The sequence below is a fragment of the Lontra canadensis genome, unplaced genomic scaffold (assembly GCF_010015895.1).
Source record: "Lontra canadensis isolate GAN:19392208 unplaced genomic scaffold, GSC_riverotter_1.0 scaffold6, whole genome shotgun sequence".
NCBI lineage: Eukaryota > Metazoa > Chordata > Mammalia > Carnivora > Mustelidae > Lontra > Lontra canadensis.
In genome coordinates, this window is record NW_022631000.1 from 22,377,268 (window position 1) to 22,397,118 (window position 19,851).

General features: G+C 35.4%; 1 protein-coding gene and 1 long non-coding RNA gene across 5 annotated transcripts in view; one reads left to right on the forward strand and one right to left on the reverse strand.

Moving 5' to 3' along the window:
* The window catches only part of PLS1 (plastin 1), a 119,751-nt gene that overhangs the window by 84,972 nt on the left and 14,928 nt on the right, over positions 1 to 19,851 (forward strand). For 3 of the 4 annotated variants that reach the window (XM_032852406.1, XM_032852408.1, XM_032852407.1), the window contains 6 exons: positions 2,530 to 2,722; positions 3,225 to 3,245; positions 7,393 to 7,471; positions 11,948 to 12,062; positions 17,762 to 17,895; positions 18,313 to 18,436. In XM_032852406.1, coding sequence (XP_032708297.1) covers positions 2,530 to 2,722; positions 3,225 to 3,245; positions 7,393 to 7,471; positions 11,948 to 12,062; positions 17,762 to 17,895; positions 18,313 to 18,436 — 666 coding nt within the window. The remainder of the gene's footprint in view (positions 1 to 2,529; positions 2,723 to 3,224; positions 3,246 to 7,392; positions 7,472 to 11,947; positions 12,063 to 17,761; positions 17,896 to 18,312; positions 18,437 to 19,851) is intronic. The other variant, XM_032852409.1, reaches the window with a different exon arrangement.
* Positions 10,637 to 19,851, reverse strand: part of LOC116864634 — a 28,558-nt gene continuing 19,343 nt past the window's right edge. Inside the window, exon 3 of the long non-coding RNA XR_004382054.1 lies at positions 10,637 to 10,752. This is a non-coding gene — a long non-coding RNA (uncharacterized LOC116864634). The remainder of the gene's footprint in view (positions 10,753 to 19,851) is intronic.

Below are 19,851 nucleotides of genomic sequence, written 5' to 3' on the forward strand. Positions count from 1 at the left end.
AGTACTAGAAGTCCTAGCCTCAGCAATCAGACAACAAAAAGAAATTAAAGGCATCCAAATCAGCAAAGAAGAAGTCAAACTATCACTCTTTGCAGATGATATGATTCTATATGTGGAAAACCCAAAAGACTCCACTCCAAAACTGCTAGAACTGGTACAGGAATTCAGTAAAGTGTCAGGATATAAAATCAATGCACAGAAATCAGTTGCATTTCTCTACACCAACAACAAGACAGAAGAAAGAGAAATTAAGGAGTCAATCACATTTACAATTGCACCCCAAACTCTAAGATACCTAGGAATAAACCTAACCAAAGAGGCTAAGAATCTATACACAGAAAACTATAAAGTACTCTTGAAAGAAATTGAGGAAGACACAAAGAAATGGAAAAATGTTCCATGCTCCTGGATTGGAAGAATAAATATTGTGAAGATGTCTATGCCACCTAAAGCAATCTACACATTTAATGCAATTCCTATCAAAGTACCATCCATTTTTTTCAAAGAAATGGAACCAATAATTCTAAAATTTATATGGAACCAGAAAAGACCGCGAATAGCCAAAGGAATATTGAAAAAGAAAGCCAAAGTTGGTGGCATCACAATTCCAGACTTCAAGCTCTACTACAAAGCTGTCATCATCAAGACAGCATGGTACTGGCACAAAAACAGACACATAGATCAATGGAACAGAATAGAGAGGCCAGAAATAGACCCTCAACTCTATGGTCAACTAATCTTCGACAAAGCAGGAAAGAATGTCCAATGGAAAAAAGACAGCCTCTTCAATAAATGGTGTTGGGAAAATTGGACAGCCACATGCAGAAAAATGAAATTGGATCATTTCCTTACACCAAACACGAAAATAGACTCAAAATGGATGAAGGACCTCAATGTGAGAAAGGAATCCATCAAAATCCTTGAGGAGAACACAGGCAGCAACCTCTTTGACCTCAGCCGCAGCAACATCTTCCTAGGAACATCGCCAAAGGCAAGGGAAGCAAGGGCAAAAATGAACTATTGGGATTTTATCAAGATCAAAAGCTTTTGCACAGCAAAGGAAACAGTTAACAAAACCAAAAGACAACTGACAGAATGGGAGAAGATATTTGCAAACGACATATCAGATAAAGGGCTAGTGTCCAGAATCTATAAAGAACTTAGCAAACTCAACACCCAAAGAACAAATAATCCAATCAAGAAATGGGCAGAAGACATGAACAGACATTTCTGCAAAGAAGACATCCAGATGGCCAACAGACACATGAAAAAGTGCTCCATATCACTCCGCATCAGGGAAATACAAATCAAAACCACAATGAGATACCACCTCACACCAGTCAGAATGGCTAAAATTAACAAGTCAGGAAATGACAGATGCTGGTGAGGATGTGGAGAAAGGGGAACCCTCCTACACTGTTGGTGGGAATGCAAGCTGGTGCAACCACTCTGGAAAACAGCATGGAGGTTCCTCAAAATGTTGAAAATAGAACTACCCTATGACCCAGCAATTGCACTGCTAGGTATTTACCCTAAAGATAACAAACGTAGTGATCCAAAGGGGCACATGCACCCGAATGTTTATAGCAGCAATGTCTATAATAGCCAAACTATGGAAAGAACCTAGATGTCCATCAACAGACGAATGGATAAAGAAGAAGTGGTATCTATATACACAATGGAATACTATGCAGCCATCAAAAGAAAGGAAATCTTGCCATTTGCGACGACTTGGATGGAACTAGAGGGTATCATGCTTAGCAAAATAAGTTAATCGGAGAAAGACAACTATCATATGATCTCCCTGATATGAGGGAGAGGAGATGCAACATGGGGGTTAAGGGGGTAGGAGAATAGTAAATGAAGCAAGATCGGATTGGGAGGGAGATAAACCATAAGTGACTCTTAATCTCACAAAACAAACTGAGGGTTGCTTGGGGGAGGGGAGTTGGGAGAGGGGGGTTCGGTTATTATGGACATTGGGGTGGGTATGTGCTATGGTGAGTGCAGTGAAGTGTGTAAACCTGGCGATTCACAGACTTGTACCCGTGGGGGAAAAAATATTTGTTTATAAAAAATAAAATTAAAAAAAAAATGGGTGAGGGGCGCCTGGGTGGCTCAGTGGTTAAAGCCTCTGCCTTCGGCTCAGGTCATGATCCCAGGGTCCTGGGATCAAGTCCCGCATCGGGCTCTCTGCTCAGCAGGGAGCCTGCCTCCTCCTCCTCTCTCTCTCTGCCTGCCTCTCTGCCTACTTGTGATCTGTCAAATAAATTAAAAAAAAAAAATTAAAAAAAAAATGGGTGAGATAACTAAACTTCTTAGCCAGAAGGTCTTCTGATATATGATCTTGACCAAATTATCTATAATTTGACCGGTAGGAGCTGACTGATACAAAATTTGAGAGGTTGTTTTAATCTGTCATTTAATATATTTCCAGAAAATTGCTTGCTTTTAAATACATATTTCAATAAAAAATTATGCCAATCAAAAGTTTAACGTTGACCATTTTTATTCTATTTTGTTGTTTAGGAGAAAAATGACCTAAAGCGTGCTGGACTCATGCTTCAAGAAGCAGATAAACTGGGCTGCAGACAGTTTGTTACTCCTGCAGATGTGGTTTCAGGCAATCCTAAACTTAATTTAGCTTTTGTAGCTAATCTGTTTAACACATACCCATGCCTATACAAGCCTGATAATGACATCGATATGAATTTATTGGAAGGTATGTTCTTTCTGCCTTTAATTGCTTCACTGTTTGTATCTTCTTGTGGTAGTGACCTACTTTGCTGTCAGAGGTAGGGGATTGTGGTGGGAGATGCAGTTTACTGTGTGTAGGCATGTGCATTCATTAAAAAGTTCATATTAAGGAAAATCATTGTTGGTTTTGTTAAAAGAGAATGCTGGGGTAAATCTTACTTGTCTGTCATCTCTCCATCAGTGTTTAGTAAAAACTATCATACATTTAAAGTAGTCTTTTAAATGACCACATAACATAACTCCACCACCAATATGGACAATGAACTATCTATTGGAAAAATAATTATTTTTTAGCTTTTTTTTCCTCCTTTAAAAGCTACAGTTTGACTCCAGTATTGTTCTCTTTTTAATGTTTTTAAGGTACATGAAAAAATTTTAAATATTCATTACTTGTCTTGTTGTGTGTGGGCTATTGTTATCTGTCTCATAATTTATAATACTTTCCTGTTTTGCTTTGTGAAATGCAGATTTGACCCCTCCTAATGTAGGTACTGTATTTAGTACTTTTCTATACTCTATAAATATGTTCATTCTGAACCTTCTTTTTATTAGTACCATTTATTCTTTCTATCTGGGTTGATATTTATTTTTTGCATTGTTCATGCTGTGTTTTTTCTGTCTTAATATGCCTAAAGAATGATAACAAGGAAGAACACAAATGAAACTAAATTAGAACAGCACATCAAGGCTTGATTATGTAAACTCTCCACTGAATTTGCCTTCTATAATGATGGGATATTGTAGTTGTAAACACACCAAAAATCAGTTTTGACAATTGTATTTCATGATGTAAAGCCTTTATCCCTCTCCTTTGAACAAACACACTTATCTTTTATCACTAGTAATCTTTGGAAGGATCTGTTTAGGTTCTATTTTGTATTACTTAGCTATGTTACATTTCTTGAATGTCACTGAAGCTTACGATGTATGAATTGTCATAGTGACAAAAACATTCTTGTTATCTAGTTCTTTCTCCCTATCTTTGTTTCCTAGCCTGTCTTCTTTTTTGTTATCATACTCTCACATGCATACCCAAACCCACCCTGGTATCAGAACTAAAGGTGAAAACAGTGGCAGCAGTCAGAGGGAGGGCCCATCCTAAAATAGTCTTACCAGTTGCCCTGGTTTGGAGAAGGCAGTCTTCAAGTAAGGATTCTTGTTGGTGGGGAGAATTTGATGTTGCAGTGTCCTTTCTCTCATGGAAACTGCCTTACTCCCTTCCTTCCCTGGGAGGGTGATAGAAGGAGAAATAAGTTTCATGATCTTCTCTTTTGACTGCCACAACCAGAGTTCCAATATCCTTAACACTTTATAATTGCATCGTATTGATTAATGAAAGAAGTTTCAGATTTAACAAATACGTTCTTTGAGGAATATGATTAATTCAATTCACTCTTCCTGAGGTCTAGTAAAATAAGGACTATATTCTCTAAATAGATATGTAATTGAGAGGGAAGATAAAGACTATGTTCTCAAAATAAAAAAAGACTATATTCTCCACAGAGGTATGTAATTGAGTGGGAAAATAGATAAAGGAGTAGATTTTTTGGCAGAGAAATTGAGGGTGAGGGATTAGAACTTTAAAAAAAATAAATAAAATGGAAGAGTGCTAGGTTTTTATCAGTCTGGAAAACTTCAACATCCCTCAGTATCTTATAGTAGAAGACATTGTTTAGAGTGGCATATTAAAAATGATCTGCTTTTTATAGTCACCAAGTTCTTGCTAGATATCTTTTCCAACTTGCTCGCTCTCTTATTTGTCATGTTTGAATTCTTTTGCTAGTGTTCAGCATGCTTTTGGAATTTTTCAGTGTGAATAGGATTGCTAAACATTTCCATTAGCATTTCCTCTATTTATATAAGAAGATACTATGGGAAATATTTATCAATCATCTTTATTTAGAACATATGTATATCCTTGATATGTCTGCCAAAAATGTATTTGACTCAACTATCAATTGGAATTTTTCCTCTGTAAATTTGTTTTTATAGATCCTTATGATATTCGAAGCTTGACTTTATCACAACCCATATTCATATTCTCATTGCAAAGAATTTTATCTGTATGGAATTAGAGAAAATTAAAAGCCCAACTAAATATGAAACCTTCATATTAAACTGAGCCAAGTATGTGGGCTTTGTATAGAGAGGCCATCTCAGAATTCATTTGTGGTGATAGAAAATACATAGGCCATGTTATTACACTTTGTTCAAATTATGGGTCCACCATTTAGTATCTGAATGACTTCCATGAGCTTTGTTTTTCTCATCTATAAAACAAGATTAGTAGTACTAATTTTGAAGAACTACAGAGCAAGTTAAAATGACCTTTCATGAATGAGAGTTTAGCATATAGTATGTCCTCAGTAATAGGTTAGAAAGAGGAAAACATCACTTAGCACATTTAGTGAGTGTTAAATATATGTTAGTTCCTTTTCTTTCCTCTTAGTAGTCTCCTTGTAGTATATTTGTTACTTTTTTTCTGAAACTTTTCTCAATTGCAGATATCAGTTTGGCCCTAAAATTGAAATGTTTTATAGTCTTTCTATCTTTTATATCAGCAGTGAACATTTTACTTCTAAGATTGCTTTAGTTGTCTGCAATATGGACAACATTCACAATCTGGAATACATATGTTTTTGTAATGCTTTACCATGGCTCTTGCACAAATGCGTAGTGCTTCTGGCTTTGAGCATTTATTTACCAAGACAACTTGAAATGGTGTTAGATAAATAAATGCTCACTTACATAATCTATTTTACTTTCCAGGCATCAGAAATGAAAATAGTAACAATATAAGAGAAAAATGGGAAGAAATATGACACCCTGGAGCTCGTAACAGTTTCAGAACTCAGTCAAAATACTAGTGTCTTTTTAAATCTTATTTGCTGTACCATCAGGTTCAGAATTGGGATGTTATTTCAATTAAAAATTAGACTATTGTTACATAATCAGTGTTTGTAATTTTAAAACATAACTTGGATTTTCCCGGAAGGAAATAATGTAACATTTCCATAATTACTAGAGAAAAATCTATTACAGACTGTAATAAAGAAGCAGCTCAAAGGTAAATCCAAGTCACCTGCATCAAACTGTTGATGATAGTATGCTTATATTTATGTTGCTTTGGGGAAAGTTATATATAATTTGTACTTGTTTAATAACTCCTACAAAGAGCAAGCATGATTTCTAGTAATATTTAGTTTAACTTGGTTCTTTTTTAAAGGGTTTTCAAATAGGTTATTTATCATAAAGTGATAGTGGCAGATACAGCAGACTGGTCAGTTACCTTTTATGCAGGCCTGAGGGAATGGAATTTAAATTATATGGCTACACTGTTTAATAGATCAATAATTAAAGTAGATTCTGGGAACACCATTAGGTAATAGCATAGAAAATCAAACAAAATTATAGTGGACAGATTATTTCCTGAACAGCATCACAAAAACCAGAATCCTTTATATTTTACAAGGTTTGGTTTCTCTTCTGAGTGTGCAGGATTATTTTTCCTGTGGCCCTTATTCTGAAGATGATTGCAGGGGAGGCTCCATAGGAGTGGGTCTCCGGAGCTCAGATGGTTATAGATTTAGATGTATCCTTGTTCTGGGAATCCCACATGAGTCAAAGTCTAGAGAGTGACCTGACCTTGCCTATAGTTTAGAAGTGATGACAGGTGTAAATGTTTGTTTACAAAATGTTTTTTGCAAGTCTGGTGATGAGGTGTAAGTTAGGACATTCCATTGCTCCCTTCCTTTGCTGAAAACAGATAATACTACAGATAGTCACTTGGGATTATTTGCAGTCTAGGGGATGAACAGAAGGCAGACATGGCAAGGAGAGTATATCTCGCTCTCTGCTACTTTGTGGTACATGATAGCCCATGTTTTTCTTGCAGATGGTATGAGCACTGCTACGAAGGGAATGCTCAGGGAGGTTAAGTAATCACAGGTTAAATAATAGTGCCTGCAAGGAGTTTCTAACTGAGGTGATCTCTGAGGTCTAGGGACTTACTAGGATTAGATGTCTTTCTCTTAGCACCCTGTGTGGGGGCTATATCAATCTAAAATAACTCATGAAACCTGTAAAATAGTTACATCCCTTCATTGCCTATTCTTATATTACCTGTAATCCCCTCTCCCCTTCATTGCTGTTTGGTATAATTAAAATGTAAGTTTGTGTGTAAACTTCCCTGTGTAAAATAAAAACCTGTACAAATTTAGAAACACTGCATTGGGAAAAGCACAGCTTTTCTTTTGTGTTTACTGTGCTGATATTACCCTGAATGCTAAAAGAGTTTTAATTTTTAGCCAGTCCATTTTGCATGTAATCATAACTACAGATATGACCATGTAAGTTTCTCTGTCACTTTCTGGACAGAGAAACCCATGGCTCAGTAGTTCACAGACATCAAAGAAAGGACTCTAGATAGAGAACTTTAGAGCAAATGGAGGCCTATATAGATGGGGTAGGGAAGGGACTTTGGCAATAAGACTTACTTCCCCCCCAAAAGATGGAAGTATCACAGAAACCACTGAAAAGTATGTTTGGCCGGTTTACACCTGCCAGGATGGTTTAAAATATATCTCTTACTGCATTTTGTCCTGAATCATCAGTACGAACTTGTGTCTACTCTAGGAGAGAGCAAGGAAGAGAGAACATTTCGGAACTGGATGAATTCCTTGGGGGTCAACCCATACATTAATCATTTGTACAGGTAAATATTGTGTTTTAGTTTTATGGCCAGAGTCCAACTTTTCTAGTTTCACACCTTAGGTACGTTTACATTAGTACATTTTCTAAAAATCACAGGAATTTTAGCCAACATTTAGAATTTCAGAATCCTAGAGAATGACAATACAATGTATTTTTTATAAAAAGTATGGTATTACTTAAAAAGATCAGAATATGATGGTAGTTATAGTTTTTGATGATGTAAACAACCAATTTGGTAAAGATAATCCATCTTATTCCTTTATAATTATTGATCAGAAAAGTAAAAAATTAGCAGAATAGAGTAGTAATATTTTATAAATTGTTCTTATCATTATAATCAGTATTTTAAATTATAATTCACACTTTCTATTTGTGCCAAAATCTACCTCACTTCTCCTGTAATTTGTTGCAGATATTTGCTTCTAATTTGCAGAAATAACTTGCTTTCCCTGAGTAATTGTGATTTATCTTACTCTTTCTTGTTTAAAATGACAACACATTATCAACATTGGTAGGACTAAGAAAATATTTTACTGAACATTTTCTGTGCTGTCTGGTAGTGCTAACAATGTGTCTTTCTAGGTTTGTATAAGAAGAGACCTTCCTTCTCTCTTTATTATAGGAGCTACCAGCCTGCCTTTAAAAATGGAAAAGAACTCAACTTTTGCAAAATTATATATTAATAATTTATACACCAAGGAAACTCCTTAATGAACAATTACTAAATTATTATTTAAATATTGAACTTAAGTCTAATGCCACAAAAGACCAATTCACTGGCTAATTGAAGATTTATGATATAGTAATTTCTGCTTCTTGGTGTATATTCAAAGTCTTGTTAAAAATCTAAAACTAGAGCACTGGGTTGGCTTAGTGGTTAAGCATCTGCCTTTGGCTCAGGTCATGATCTCAAGGTCATGGGATCGAGCACTGCTTGGGGCTCCCTGTTCAGTGGGGAGCCTGCTTCGCCATCTCCATTTCCCTCTGACTTGTGCTCATTCTCTCTTACATAAATAAAATATATTTAAAAAATAAAAAATTTAAAAAAATCTAAAACCAGGGCTCCTGGGTGGCTCAGTTGGTTAAACGACTGCCTTGGGCTCAGGTCATGATCCGGAGTCCCAGGATCAAGTCCTGAACTGGGCTCCCAGCTCCATGGGGAGTCTGCTTCTCCCTCTGACCTTCTCCCCTCCCATGCTCTCTCTCTCTCTCTCTCTCTCAAATAAATAAAATATTTCAAAAAAAATCTAAAACCAGTATTACCTTATGGTAACTGGCTTTGATGTGATGGACTAATATTTGATGAATCCTTTAAAAGTGTGTAAATTCCAGCTAGACGGCAGAGATAAATATCATTTAGACTAGAATTCTTATTATAGTAGGAAGGCAGTAAAAGAAATCAGATACTGGGGGTACAGATAGATGATGAGGAGAGGGATAAGATCTTTATAGAATAATGTGAAAGAATGTCTACAATACATATTTGAGAGAAAAGAATAATATGTCAGGGACATCTGGGTAGTACAGTTAGTGAAGCGCCTGGCTCTTGCTTTCAGCTCAGGTTGTGAACTCAGGGGTTGTGATTTTGAGGTTGTGAGATCGAGCTCTGTGTGGGGCTCCACACTGAGCGGGGAGTCTGCTTAAGATTCTCTCTCCCTCTGTCACCCCCATCCCTGCACCCCCCTCTCTAAAATAAAGAAATCTTTTTTAAAAAGAAGAAGAATAGGTCTAGTATGATTCCATTTTTATTTTAAAATTGAGTGTATACAAAGCATTGCTAATATTATTTGTTTATTTGTTTTGGAAAAACTGGTCATTACACTCAGTGTTATGTTATTATATATTCTGGTCTCTATTTTATTTCTGATCTTTCTTTATTATTTCTTTCCTCTACTAAATTTTGGAAGAGTTTCTTCTTTTTCTAGTTCCTTGTAGTGTAATGGTAAGTTGTTTATTTGAACTTTTCTTAAAATAAGCATTTATAGCATAAAAAAATGGTGGGATTAAACTTCTTTCTTATCTTGCAGAAAAAAATGAGTGTACACACATTTGTATATGAAGTTTTTAAGAACCTGGAGGGATGAATACCAAACTGTATGCACCCTGGTTAGTAAAGGATGGAGAGTAGTGAGAAGACTTATTTTTAATCTTAGTGACTTAAATATACTTGCTTTTTTTTTTTTTTACACAAGCACGTAATTTTCAAAGTAAATTTCTTTTCTTTTTTTTTTTTTTTTAAGATTTTAGTTTTTTTTTTTTTATTTGACAGAGAGAGATCACAAGTAGGCAGAGAGGCAGGCAGAGAGAGAGAGAGGAGGAAGCAGGCTCCATGCCAAGCAGAGAGCCTGATGCGGGGCTCAATCCCAGGACCCTGAGATCATGACCTGAGCTGAAGGCAGAGGCTTAACCCACTGAGCCACCTAGGTGCCCCGTAAATTTCTTTTTAAATTACAAAGTAAATTTAATACTAGGGGACTAAGATTTGTTGAGTGAGACCCATGGTAACTTTCTCATAAATGTCATGATCTCTAGAGTTCTCCCTGGTTGACAGTGGAGGAGAGAATTGACAACATTTTTTAGTCAAAGTCCTGAAGTGCTAGCATAGGACTTCTAGGCACATGTAATTCTATTTTGGAAAAGAGAATTCAGAAAATTCTCAAAAGTTAACATAACCCTCAAGAGATCTGTCATATATAGAAAAATAGTAGCCAGAGGTCTAGTTGGCACCAGAACCATGTGTCCATGAATTTGTGTCTAGATCATATTCCTAAACCCTAAGTTATTTTAACTCCTCTCCTGCAGTACACCAAATCTAAAGCAAACCAAAGCATTAGCATAATTTAGATTGATTTTAAATGAAAATTCTCTCCCCGTACAAGTTATTTAATATATTTGAAGAACAGTTAGTCCTAGAATTTTTCTATGACTGGTTGGTTCAGGAATACATCTTGAATTCTCTGGAAATCATTTCAACTCTCTGGGCTTCAGTTTTCCTATTTGCAAAACATGAATAATACCTCACCAAATAGAAGTAAGAGTGAATTCACTTAAAGTAAAAAAGAAAAATTCAGAGCCGATACAAATCCTTTAGTAATTTTTTTTATATGAAACTCTCCATGTTTTTTTATACATAACCAAGTCAGCTCTTAATTGCCTTCATAATAGATGTTATCTTTCCATCACTCAGCACAGGGTCCAGTCCCCTTCATTGCCATAGGGTGTATGTCCAGAGTTGCAAAGTAACTTTCATATGAATCTTAGCAGAACAACTTGGTGAACAAGCTGTTGAGAGAGAAAAGCGACATAATACATCATAGAGCCAACAATTTTAAAAAAACCAATTGCTGTTGCTTTATGTCCTTAGCATACAGAATTGAAAACAGACTCAATGGATATACTTTGAGCATCTCAGAAGAATGTGTTTTTCTGAATCCAAAGTAGAACTATTCTTACTTCAGTAACGCCTACTTTCTCATAAATTCCTTCCTCTTAATCCTCATTATTTAACATGAACAGCCACCTACTTTGTAGCTATTATGATTTTGTATATTTTAAAAAGTTTTAAAAATCATAATACATAAGTAATACATGAACGTATTCTCACTGAACAAGTTTCAGGAAATATGTGAGTATGTAGAATGAATTAAAACATGATAATACTTCCCTTACATCTCCCATGATCCTTTTTTTCCTTCCCATAGGTATTGCTATTAACAGTCCATAGCACATAAAGGTATTTAAATACTCTCAATTTTGAAAATGAGTTTTATATATAGTAAACTGTACGCTGTGTTCTGCCACTTGCTTTTTAAAATGTAATATATCTTATAAAACTTTTCATGTTAGTGCGTAGAGATAAACTTTATTTCTTACTGTGGACCAGGAGTCCATGGTATGGATAGTTTATTCAGCAGCCCCCTACTTCCAGACATTTAATTTGCTTCCAAATTAATGAATAATGTGGCATTGAATGTCTTTGTACTTATTATTATTGTAAACATTAAAATTTTTGGAGAGATTCCAAGATTAGAATTCTGGGTCGACCACTGAATTCTGCTCCTGAGACCAACATTACACTGTATGTTACCTAGCTAGAATTTAAAATTAAAAATTGAGGAAAGAACCAAAAAAGTTCTGAGTCAAATGATACATTTTGTTTTTTTAAGATTTATTAATTTTAGAGAGCGAGAGAGCACGCACACGCGAGCGAGTAGGGGGAGGGGCAGAGGGAAAGAAGCAAAGCAGATTCCCTGCTGAGCATGGAGCCAGACATGGGGCTTGATCTCATGACCCATGAAATTATGACCTGAGCCTAAATCACAAGTTGGCCATTTAACTAACTGAGCCACCTAGGCACCCTTGTCTTGTCATTTTTTAAGTGTTAAATGACCCTGTTGTGTTTTTGAAGACCTAAGGCTACCTCCATTGTGCTTAATAAAATTTCCTCCTCCTTCATCATCTTTTCCTCTTGTTTTAGTGACCTTGCAGATGCTTTAGTGGTCTTTCAGCTTTATGAAATGATCCGCGTGCCTGTCGACTGGAGCCAGGTCAACAAACCTCCTTATCCTGCTCTTGGAGGGAACATGAAGAAGGTGAATGAAATAATCACCAAGGATATGTTGTTATTGTTCTAATATGAAACCAAGGATTTGGAGTTTCGTAAAGCTTAGTAACGTGTGGCTGTTCCCATGATTCTGATTTAAACCAAAATGTGTTAAGCTTAAGAGCCCTTTTAAAGATTTTATTTATTTATTTGACAGAGAGAAAATCACAAGTAGGCAGAGAGTGGGGAGGAAGCAGACTCCCTGCTGAGCAGAGAGCCTGATGTGAGGCTCAATGTGGGGCTCGATCCCAGGACCCTGAGATTATGACCTGAGCTGAAGGCAGCAGCTTAACCCACTGAGCCACCCACCTAGGTGCCCCTTAAGAGCCCTTTTATAAACATGCTTTAATAACTGTTTGGGGGGTGCCTGGGTGGCTCAGTCGGTTAAGCGCCTGCCTTCGGCTCCGGTCATGATCCCAGCGTCCTGGGATCGAGCCCCACATCAGGCTCTCTGCTCAGCAGGGAGCCTACCTTCCCCTCCCTCTCTCTGCCTCTCTGCTACTTGTGATCTCTGTCTCTCTCTGTCAAATAAATAAATAAAATATTATAAAAAAAATGTTTGGAAAGATGAAGACAGTTCGATATGTAACTGTTTTTGTCTTTAACAAGTTGCACTTAATTTTCTTGGGGGTGCATCTTAACTGCTTTCCTGTAATATAATCCCCAGAACTTGCCAAATCTTTACTGGTTATTTGTTAATATCTTTCAACAGACATTTACTGATTACCTACTATCTGTACGGTGCAATGCAGAATATAAACTAGTACAGAGCATGGAGTTGGTCCTCAGAAGCCTAAACAAATTAGATGTGTGTACAAACAACTGTAATATAGTGCAACATATATAGAAGCAAATATTATGAGTTCTAAGGAAGAAGAGGCCACAGTCTGCATTTATCATGAGAGGTTCATGCAGGAGGTGGAATAAGGGTTTCAGAAAGGAGGCTGGAGAGGAAGCTGAGGATCAGGAAAAGGGATAGTGATGGGGACATATAAAATGCATTTCTGGGAATTGGGGGGAATATGTTGGCTATAACAGAGGATTCCAATAGGAAGAAGTAAGTATGAACCCTAAAATTTCACTTGGAGCCAGATGTTGAGAACCCTGACTGTCAGATTAAAGAGCTTGCATTTTAAACTAGAAGTAATGGGAAGCCATGAAACATTTTTGAGCAGAGCAGTGACTTGATTACAGTTGGTGGGAAACTATCTGGCAGATGAATGATGGTGATTCGAAACTGGAAGCCTGTATCTCCTACTGTCTTTAATCCATTTTATCCATTCTCCTACCCTCCCCTCTGCAACCACCAGTTCTCTGTATTCAGGGGTCTGTTTCTGCCTCTTTTTTTGCTCATTTGTTTTGTTTTTTAGATTCCACATATATGTGAAATCATATGGTATTTGCCTTCTCTGGCTGACTTATTTCTCTTAGCCTAATACCCTCTCAGACCATCCATATTGTCACAAATGGCAAGATCTCATTCTTTTTTATGGCTGAGTAATACTCCATTGTGTGTGTGTGTGTGTGTGTGTGTGTGTGTGTGTGTGTGACACATCTTCTTTATCCATTCATCTATCAATGGACACTGGGTTGCTTCTGTATCTTGGCTATTGTAAATAATGTTGCAATAAACATAGGAGTGCAGGGATCTTTTTGAATTGGTGTTTCCATCTTCTTTGGGTAAATACCAGTACTGGAATTGCTGGATTGTATAGATTTTTATTTTTAATATTTTGAAGAACTTCCATACTGTTTTCCACAGTGGCTACACGAACTTACATTCCCACCAAGAGCGCACAGCATTCCTTTTTTCTCCACACCCTTACCAATACTTGTTCTTGTCTTTTCTATTTTTTGGAATAGTTTGGGAAGAAAAGGTACTAACTCTTCCTCCCTCCCTCCCTTCCTACATTCCCTCCTTTTTTCTTTAAATGTTTGGTAGAATTCACCTGTGAATTCATTTGGTCCTGGACTTTTGTTTGTTGGGATATTTAAAAAAAATTTAAATTTAAATGCAATTTAATTAACATATACTGTATTATTAGTTTCAGAGGTACAATTTAGTGATTCACTGGTTGCATACAACACCTAGTGTTCATTACTTCAAGTGTTGGGGGATTTTTGATCACTGATTCAATTTAATTACTACTTACTGGTGTGTTCAGATTTTTTCCCAATTCAGTTTTAGAAGATTGTATATTTCTAGGAATTTATCCATTTTTTCTAGGTTGTCTAATGTGTTGGCATATAATTTATGTAGTAATCTCTTATAATCCTTTGTCTTTCTGTGATGTACAGTCATTACTTCTCTTTCATTTCTGATTTTACTTGAGTCCTCTCTCAAGGACTCTTTTTATTTGCGTCCTCTCTCAAGGACTCTCAAGGACTGTTTCTTGATGAGTCTGGTTAAAGGTTTATCAATTTTGTTTCCTTTTCAAAGACCGACTCTTGATTTCTTTTAATCTTTTCTATTATTTTTTAAGCCTCTTATTTCACTTATTTCTGCTTTGATCTTTATTATTTTCCTTCCTTCCTTCTACTAACTATGGGCTATGTTCTTTTTCTAGTTCCTTTAGGAGTAAGCATATGCAAAATGTAACAGGGAAACAAAAATTAAACTACTCATTTTATCTGGAATCTTAATTATGAGATGTCACAGTGAATCATATGTAAAATGCTTCCTTTCAACAAATACCAGCTGTTTATAGAATGAAACGTAAGGCCTGTAATAAATTCAAGGTGTTTAAAAAATGAAGCAGTACTTTCATGACAAAGTATCATGGAGGATTATTTTATGGACTTTGGGCACTCATCAGCAGACATCACTTTGCTTCATTTGTAAAGTTCATAATGCTGCACCGCTTAAATAGTCTTTCTTCATTATTTCTTCAGTATTTCTTTTCACTTGGAAGCCTGTATCCTTTCATGTAATTTTTCTCATTTTCCAAATGATTTAAACTTCACTTTTCCCAAAGCATTTGAAGTACTTGATAATCATTTCTCCCATTAACTCTATGAAACTGCATTCTCCAATTTTTTCTTACTTCCTTTGTGTTTATTCTTACCTTTGTTCTTACCTAGTCCTCATTTTTTAGCCTGACAACTCTAGAATTTGCAAGGCTCAGTTCTTGGCCCACTGCTCTTAAATTTCTATATTTACATCCCCAGAGAGCAGATCTATTTTTAGAGTGTTAAGTAGTACCATAAACATGACTTATCTCTAGAACTGAGTTTCTTATTCTTTCTCTAGTTTGGTACCTCTCTAGATCTTAGAAGTTTTGCCAAATTTGGAATCAACTGTTGCCAAAAAAATAGAATACCTGGGAGGTGGGGGGATAGGGATAGGGTGCCTGGGTTATGGACATTGGGGAGGGTATGTGCTATGGTGAGTGCTGTGAAATGTGTAAGCCTGATGATTCACAGACCTGTACCCCTCATGCAAATAATACATTATATGTTAATAAAAAAATAGAACACCTCTTTTTCCTTATATGAGCATCAATTTCTAGGTACCCTTTTGTTGCTGGTCATTCCCACATCTTAGACCTCTAGTAACCCTGAGCACCCTTCTCACCATCATTCCTCTTAGGAATTTTGGTCTAACTAACTATAAAATAGACGGCCCTTCATGGAAATACATTTTGCATGAAAATGATTATTATTACATTTGATAGAAAATTCTGCCATTGAAACAGGTATCAGTGGAAAATATCCTGGATTTTCTCTCTCCTGTTCACATCGTTACATAATCTGAACTTTGATGCTATTTTCTGTAAATTGGGTATCTATTTGGTTGTTTTTCAATTCTGTGCATTTCTATGGCATATATTTTCAATAGGCCAACTAAATCCATAATATAATATTACTAGGAAAAAGAATTTTAAAATATTGTTTCCTTATATTTTGAAAAAATGTATACCTACCAAAGATTTTATTAAACTTATTGAGAGAACCAGGCAGATGCTATAGCAGGACCAAAGGATCTTTTGTGAATTTTTATTTGTAACAAACTTATCTTTGGAAATTTGGATTTTCTTTTTCAAGGAACAATACCCATTTATTTTTGCAAATTCTGTTATTGTCTGCTCCCTTTCTCACCTTTCCTAGAAATACTTTCTTAGGAAAAAAAAATGTATCTATGTATCTCATATTGAATTGTTTTGTAATGAGGTCATAACTAACTTGGGAAAGAAAATCAGAAGAAAACAGTTACACTGTTTATACTGTTTTTCTTAATTAAATGTTTATTCCAAAAAGTATTTAGTAAGCACTTTTTACTACTGGTGGTGTTATAAGATTATGAGAGCTTACAATTTCACTGGAGAAAAGGATTCTAATACCTAAGAATTTACACACACAACACACACACACACACACACACACAACCCCGAGATAAAAAGACTGGAGATAACAAACATCTATATAGACTGAATAGACAAAAAATTTGCTAGAGAAAGGACTTAACTTATAACTCCAGAAAGAAGTAGGTAAGTAAATAATTTACTTGGTGGTCATTTGTAAGATTCTTACTGTAGGCAGGGCACTATGATGGGTTCTGGTCTGAGGATGGAAAAGAGTATGATATAGGTGTACATGTTATAGGTTTTGCCCTTTAAACGGAGGCTGTCTAGGGATGCTGCGTGACTCAGTTGGTTAAGCATCTTTCTGTGGCTCAGGTCGTAATCCCAGGGTCCTGGGATTGAATCCCACATCTGGCTCCTTGCTCAGTGGGGGGCCTGTTTCTCTCTCTGCCTGCCACTCTCCCTGCATATGGTTGTTCTCTCTCTCTGTCTCTCTCTTACAAATATATAAATAAAATCTTTTTTTTTTAAAGGAGCCTGTCCTGTGGTTGACAAAAGAAAGTACATGGATTGCTAAGTATAATGTGGTACATAAACATTACAACATAAACATTGTTGGAAGTTCAATAAGGGATAGATTTTTATCAGCTTGTATAGTTAGGGTTAATAAGACTTTGTTGAAGAATGAGGGTTAACAGCTGAATTTTGGAAGATGAGTAATATCTGGGTGGAGAAATGGGAGATGAAGTTTTAGATTCCTTTTTTTTTTTTTTAAGATTTTTTTTTTTTTTTTTAATTTGACAGACAGATCACAAGTAGGCAGAGAGGCAGGCAGAGAGAGAAAGGAGGAGGAGGCAGGCTCCTGCTGAGCAGAGAGCCCGATGTGGGACTCAATCCCAGGACCCTGAGATCATGACCTGAGCTGAAGGCAGAGGCTTTAACCACTGAGCCACCCAGGCGCCCGAAGTTTTAGATTCTTAATGAAACAATTTCTTTATTCCTTAATTTTAAATTTAAACAAAACAGTATTTTTTAACTCTATTAATGGAATGTAGGAAACCTAGGTTTTTAGTCACAGCTTTGTTGCAAATTATGTAATCTTGGACAGTCAAGACTTTAAGAGTAAGATCTTAAAACTTTTTAGCCAGTTGTTTCTCTGTCTAGGTTAACTGTTCAGTGCTTTGATATCTTCAGCTATAAAATGGGAATAATTACAAAATGGGAATAATAATTATTTCCTTAATTTCAGTGTTATGAAATGATATTCTGTCATATAAATTGAAGGTATCCTCAATTATTTTTCAAGTGACTGAAGAGAGCTGGTGTAGTCAAGAGATATATTTTTAAAAACATGTTTTATATCAAAATGTTTACTTATTATTTATAGATTGAAAACTGTAACTATGCAGTGGAACTTGGGAAGAATACAGCTAAATTCTCCTTGGTTGGCATTGCTGGGCAGGACCTAAATGAAGGGAAGTCAACACTTACTCTGGCATTGGTATGGCAGCTGATGAGAAGGTAAAGGCTGATATGTTTACAGCAATACTATTTCCTTCAGCAAGTCATATGAACTAAATGTGTAGCAGTTTTTGAGAATAACACATGGAAAAATTTACAATGTAAAATGTTTGTAAATGATTTACCATTGATAATATATTTTGTTGAAAAGTGGGTCAGTCTCTAGAAACAATCACTTTTATTAATACCTCTTAAAAACTGCTTTGTAAGGAGTTGTTTTTGTAAAACACCATATATAGTTTTTTGTTTTTGATTACTGAGCTTTGCAACTTCGGACTGTGACTAAGTGCAAATACCTAACATTAAAAATATTTATTAGAGCCAAAATATTTAAACATTTATCTAAATATTGATATAAATGATGTGAGAGCAAATTTCATCCCTTTCACTCTCAAATATACATCTTTTCTATTACAGGTACACATTGAATGTATTATCAGATCTTGGAGAGGGTGAAAAAGTAAATGATGAAATTATTATTAAATGGGTCAACCAGACTCTTAAAAATGCAAAAAAAAATACTTCTATATCCAGCTTCAAGGTAATCAAAAGCTACTTAAAATTTTGTTTTTGTAAGAGATTAAGGTTAGGAAGGAATTTTTATTGGAAATTACACTGGTTTGGGTTCAGAGTTACATTAGCATTATATATCAGAAACACAAATTTATAAACTTAGGCTTACTAGTTATTTGGCATCTGTAAAGCAAAAATATAGTTTGAATTCTTATATTTTTGATTGGTTGTCCTATTGAGTGTAAATGCAGGTTAATATTATCAGACTCTGGTCATCTAATCTTAAAAAAGAAATAGAATAGAGCCAAAAAAACAATTGTCAAATGAAAAAGATTAAAAAACAACAACATTGTTTATATAGGACCTATAATGTTTTGTACTCCCTAGCAGCAGTCTCAGAATTGTATTGACATCATTTCCAAGGCATAACAGAGCCAGCCAAAGCGATTCAAGTGGGAATTGAGAAAACTGGTAGGAAAAAAAAAATCTTGTCATCTGGCTTCATAATAGCACTTAACACTCACTTCCAAGCATTTGTGGATGATTCATAAAGCACTAAAAAATGTAATCTGTGCATACATACCCCACTAATTTTCATGCATTTCCATTGTGTTTCGCTTTTGCATGCAACGTGATGTTAACTACAAATAAGCATGTCTGCTTGTACACATTAATTCAGTGAAACTTGTGTTTGTGATTTTATTATGATATGTGAAAAATCAGCCATTTAGTGGTTTTGTTTTTAGTGAATAAGAGTGCAAACAAATGAAACCATAAGCTCTCTTATGAGTTATCTATCCATCTTTAGTTTTTTCTTTTGCTTTTGTTCTATATATTTAACAACATTTTAGAGCAGGAGAAATGCCAGAAATTGATAAATTCAATCTTTAATAAATACTGAGCCTCAAAGAAGCTTTAACAGGACAGATGGAATATAGCAGAGATGTTGCTTGGGTTCTAGTTCAAGTGTGTTTCTCTTTTTGCCATCTTGGAAGGAACTAATGACTTTGAGTTTTTATTGTTGCTTATAAAAAAAAAATGAAACGAGTTTCAGTCCATGATTTGTTTTAGACATAAAACACAAAAACATAAAACAGAAAAGGGAACATATGAAATCCCCTAAGTGGTAGTTACTCATTAAAACTGTTGTAATGATATTTTATGCATTTGCACATTAGTTGATGAAAAATAATAAGCATGTATATACTTAAATACAATGAGAAAATATTTAGAAACAAATATTTTTGGGGCTGTTACTATTAAGTAACATTTATAGGTAAAGATATAGAGCATAAGAAATAATTTGGCCTCATAGTATTCATCATTTATTTGAAAGAACACAGTTTTCATAACTGGAATTTTCATAACAAGCTAGAAGAGGGTGCATCTTGAATAAAGGCAAGTCTGAGAAGGTTAGGAGAAGTAGTTTGGCTAGAGAGGATA